The sequence below is a fragment of the Lygodium microphyllum genome, chromosome 27 (genome assembly GCF_053477565.2).
Source record: "Lygodium microphyllum isolate KBCC chromosome 27, Lygodium_microphyllum_v1.1.10, whole genome shotgun sequence".
In the NCBI taxonomy this organism is placed as follows: Eukaryota; Viridiplantae; Streptophyta; class Polypodiopsida; order Schizaeales; family Lygodiaceae; genus Lygodium; species Lygodium microphyllum.
The window spans coordinates 61189337-61193842 of record NC_141161.1 but is presented as its reverse complement, the minus strand read 5'-3'; the positions used below and the strand labels follow the sequence as shown (position 1 = coordinate 61193842).

The 4506-nt window shown below is 43.3% G+C and overlaps 1 protein-coding gene across 2 annotated transcripts; it reads right to left on the bottom strand.

The window, feature by feature from the left end:
- Positions 1–382: 382 nt before the first annotated feature.
- LOC148012371 (uncharacterized) lies at positions 383–3101 on the bottom strand. Of its 2 annotated transcripts, none has more exons than XM_087669563.1 (2): positions 2580–3101; positions 383–1782 (listed from the first exon to the last, which is right to left on the bottom strand). In XM_087669563.1, exons 1-2 carry the CDS (start codon positions 2908–2910, stop codon positions 899–901), a joined length of 1215 nt encoding a protein of 404 aa, XP_087525689.1. In that variant the 5' UTR covers positions 2911–3101; the 3' UTR covers positions 383–898. The 2 variants fall into 2 exon arrangements, with proteins under 2 accessions (XP_087525689.1, XP_087525690.1); XM_087669564.1 differs by having other exon boundaries at positions 385–1779; positions 2580–3100.
- Positions 3102–4506: the final 1405 nt, after the last annotated feature.

Here is a 4506-nt window from a genome sequence, read left to right as displayed (position 1 = left end):
AGGCATGCATAGAGAGAGAGAGAGAGAGAGAGAGAGAGAGAGAGAGAGAGAGCATACAAGCATCATACAACATCAACTCACTGAAAAGACAACTCACTAGAACTTCGGGAGAGAGGAAGGAGCGCATTGAGCTTTTCATTAGCCTTGGAATAAAGCTCTGGAGGTCTTGTAGAAGCTTGGATCCTCCCTTTACCAGAATCGAAATTATATATAGAGCATATCAATGAAACAAAAAGCTGTGGACAATACATAGAAGTACTATCAAAACAAATATACGACAACAATTTGCAAAGACCATCCTTACCCTATATAAAATGCTTTAACCATTCAACCAGTAAGATTCTGATTGAACTTTTTCAAAAATAGCTTATTTCCCACACAAGAGAACAAAAATCTCAAGCCCAAATTGCACCACCATAAGGATCTTAGCCATTCGATCCATCCTACGCAAGTTTGCTAACCAAAAACTTTCTTTAAGATACTAGTCACCACTCCCCATTAACACCCTTCAGTTACATATCATAATTAATAGTAGGCAGAGTAAGTATTGCAGAAAAGCTAATAATGGCGTTACAAAGACTGTTCAAAGATTGTTCTAAGCTGCATATATTTGAGAACTGTTTCTTGCACAATATGAGGGTGGAAATTTAACTACGGATCAACTCCTGAACCAAAGGAAGATCCATAGACTGGGCCATGCAGACAAAAGGTCATGATGTCATACCAGTATTATTCAAGGTGCTAGAGCAAGAGCAAGGAAGGCACAAAAAGTAGTGCATACATACACTGATTCCAGCTACCATTGTATATCTTGTGCAAAATGATTTGTACTGCTTTATCCGCAAAAAGTGGTTTTACCCAGACATATGGCACTACAATACGACAAACTGGAAAGGCTTTACTTGAGAATGCAAGCTGGAGAGGCAGAATCTTTCATGATTGCAAGCAGCTTTAGCAATGCATTCAGTAAAGCCGTTTCTTGAGCATGTCTTAGTTCATGAAGAAGAGAGCTATCAAAGTGCCAATGTATGCGACCAGCCAGGAAAGGTCTCAACCTGCTCCACAATCCACTAGCTAGCCCTTGCTCTGTGCCTACATTTGATCCGGGAGACAATATGCTAGGAGGAGGATTAAAGGGATTATCCCGGAATAGTACACTTGGAGCTTGTTTATCTGTAAGAGAGCTAACCTTTGAATCTCCTCCTTGACCCTGGACTGAACAAACCACACTGGGCATGTCATTAGGGTCACTGTCATCACTGCTTGTCGCCATGTAAGGTGGACTCTTTGTAGAACTGCTGGTCGGCCAGTCATACAAGCAGCTCGAAAAACTTGAGCTAACCTGGTTAAATATGGGTACCTTGCTGCAACACTCAACCTCATAATGTCTAATATGAGAATGCTCACCTTCAGTTTTGGTGCGCTTGGAACAATGGCACACATCTGTCTTCTTTGTTTCTGCATTACCTATAACAGGAGTTAAGGTGCAGACTACCTTCTCACTTGATGATCCTTGTTCTGGCGTCCTTTTGCTCTTCACTCCCTTTTCATTGGTGCATTCATCTGTGAAATTTACCTTTGCTTTTGGCCCACGAATCTTCCGAGCAGCAACATCATAGGCTCGGGCCGCTTCTTCAGCTGTGTCAAATGTGCCTAGCCAAACTCTTGATCCTTTCTGTGGATCTCGAATTTCCGCCGCCCATTTACCCCATGGCCGCTGCCTGATGCCCCTAAAGAAGTGTTTCCTTCTCCGGGAGTTTGTGTTCCTGGCAGGTGTTCCTGCTGCATTGCAGTAAAGCTTAGAAGCAACTCTTATTTATGCTCAGATGGACATGAGCTTGACAGACTGATTAAACATCAGGTAGCTTGAAAAACATGTTCATTGTCCTGATTCACAAAGCTATTTAGCACAAAGCTAAACCAGTATAACCATATGATTCAAAATTGTGCAATTCAAGTTGATGCTTCATATTTGAGAATATTGATTATGAAGGCCTAAATTTAGCCGATGAATTTCATACAGGTAAATCACCTGTCTTGAGAGTGACCTTTCACAGACTCACAGGTTTTACTGTGGGCTAGAGCAAGGAAATCGGTTCATCTAGTCAACCCTTGCACTATAGAGAAGGTCGCATGCCCTAAAACACACAACAATACAGCTAATTGAGACTTATGGCCCCCTAAGCCTTATGTTACTGTACAGAAGCAAACTAAAAAAGTTACAACTCTAAGTTGCATAGGAATTTCTATGAAAAACCACACACCAAATGACTACATGCGCTCTCGGCATGTCAAAGTAGAACGCCTGTTTGAACTGTATGAAAAAGGTGTTGGAAAGACCACATTGTATGGAAAATTTTGCATGAAAAACCTGATCGTATGAAAGCACGTGGAAACACGCAGCGAAAGACTACATACAAAAACCTGTAAGAACTTTATGAAGAATGTAACAGAAAGACTCACACTCTTACATCGTAAGAAAAAAACTGCATAGAAAAAATGTTCATATGATGCGATATGGAGACAAGACACAGTAACTGCATCAGCTCAGCATACTTTTTCAAGAGAAGCGGAAAAACCTGTGATAGACGAAGGCGTACAGGCGGGGCAGAAAACGTTCCGCTGATGATCTCCTCGCAGTTCCTCTTCCGTTTTCTGCTGGCAAGCATCCCGTACTCCTTCTCCTTCTCCTTCCTTCGCTTGGGGGAAGGGTTCGTCGGCGAGCATTTCAGCAACGTCCACAGCCCCGTCATCCTCCTCGAGGTCGAAGGGCTTGTTGCCGTTTCGCTCCGCGCCGGGCTCAGAGGCGGGCGTGTCCCGCAGCAGGTCGATCCATCGCGACCACTCGCTCTCGGAGGCGCTGCAGGTGGAGGCGGGGATGAAGGTGGAGATGATGGATCCTCCACACATGGCTGTTTCAACACCAGGGGCAGCAAGCAGGAGAGAGAAGGGGAGAAGGGAACCGAGAAGGCACGCGAAACATACGAGAGAGAGAGAGAGAGAGAGAGAGAGAGAGAGAGAGGAGCAGTAACAACACGAGAGAGAGAGAGAGAGCAGTGACAACAACAATGGCTTCGGGTAGTGAGCGTGCAAAAGTGAGCATATGCATACACATTAGCATTTTCCTAATTCTAAATCATTCGCTTTACTGTCTCCCAATGTCTTGTAATATTGGTACACTACTACCACCCTGTCCCACGCTGAGCATCTATATCCATACTATCTCTCACTTAGTGATCCATCAGGACTCACTCTCGGACTTACCCACCCAATGTGTCAAAACAAACCATGATTCCCAAGGAGTTTTATTTGCTAAGTGAGAGAAAATAAGACTTTATTTTTCGAATTTGCAGACTTCTATTATTTAAAAAGAGTTACAAAGCGGCTTGGTGAGTAAGCTAGAAAAAGAGTTACAAAGGAGCTTAATGAGTGCGCCATTACAACCCATGTGGCAATGATAGGATGGAAATACTACATGATTTGTAGGCCCTAAACATCCAAAAGAGGATATGAAAGAGGTGTAATTAAGTCAAACCATGCGACCTTTAGCCTCTCCATATCAACTGAAGGGTATTATAAAACATCCCTTAAGTTAAATGTTTCAATCCCACATTTGCAATGATCTTTCAGAAGAGGTCAATCGTCCTTTCTTTGTTCGCTTTCCTTCGTCACACCAACTGAGTGGTTGCGCTTTCTTTCATCTCTAACTAGTTTGTCAGGTATGCCTACATCAACAAATGATTGGAGCACGTGCAAGGATGGCTACTTTCAAAGGTTGGTTTTCATGCTTTTCCTACCAAAATCGAAAGAAACACTCATCACCCTATCTAGAGTAAGATTTGGCAAACTCATGCAATGAAAGAAAAACTCATCATCTTGTCCAAAGTAAGATCTGGCAAACTCATGCAATGATTCAAATAATATTGACCAAAAAATAGACATCAAAGTCATTTTTATCTCCCTTTGGCTGCCAATGGAGCTAGTGTTAGGGATGGTGCTCCTTTATCTCGTACACACACACACACACACACACACAATACATGGCTGTGAGAGAGAGAGAGAGAGAGAGAGAGAGAGAGCACTCCATTCACATTGGTGGTGGGGCAGATGAAGGCGGTGCTACAAGTAGGGTTGGTGCTAGGTAGGCACACCTCTATAGCATGGTCGTCTTTGTCTCTCATCATGGCCATTTGCATCATGGGTATCATAGTCGTCTCTCCAATAGGCACACACTATGTCTCTTCTCTCTCTCCCACAAACTTCCACAGGGGTCAGTGATGCGGCAAGCACACCTCTATATCAAGGCTATCTATGTCCCTCTCATCATGGTTGTCTACATCATGGGCGTCATGGTTGTCTCTCTCGCAAACACACAATGTGTCTCTTCTCTCTCTCCCATAGGCATACACAATCTCTCTCGCAAACACACACTATTTATCTTCTCTCTCTCTCTTGCAAGCACACACTATCTCTCCTGCAGACTCCATAGACTCTTATAGTCACCAT

Excerpts from the sequence above, each read along its gene's own strand:
- LOC148012371 (XM_087669563.1), bottom strand. The coding sequence starts at position 2,910 with ATGTGTGGAGGATCCATCATCTCCACCTTCATCCCCGCCTCCACCTGC. Across the intron at positions 1,783-2,579 it reads TACGCCTTCGTCTATCACAG|CAGGAACACCTGCCAGGAAC; the intron begins GTTTTTCCGCTT and ends ACTGCAATGCAG.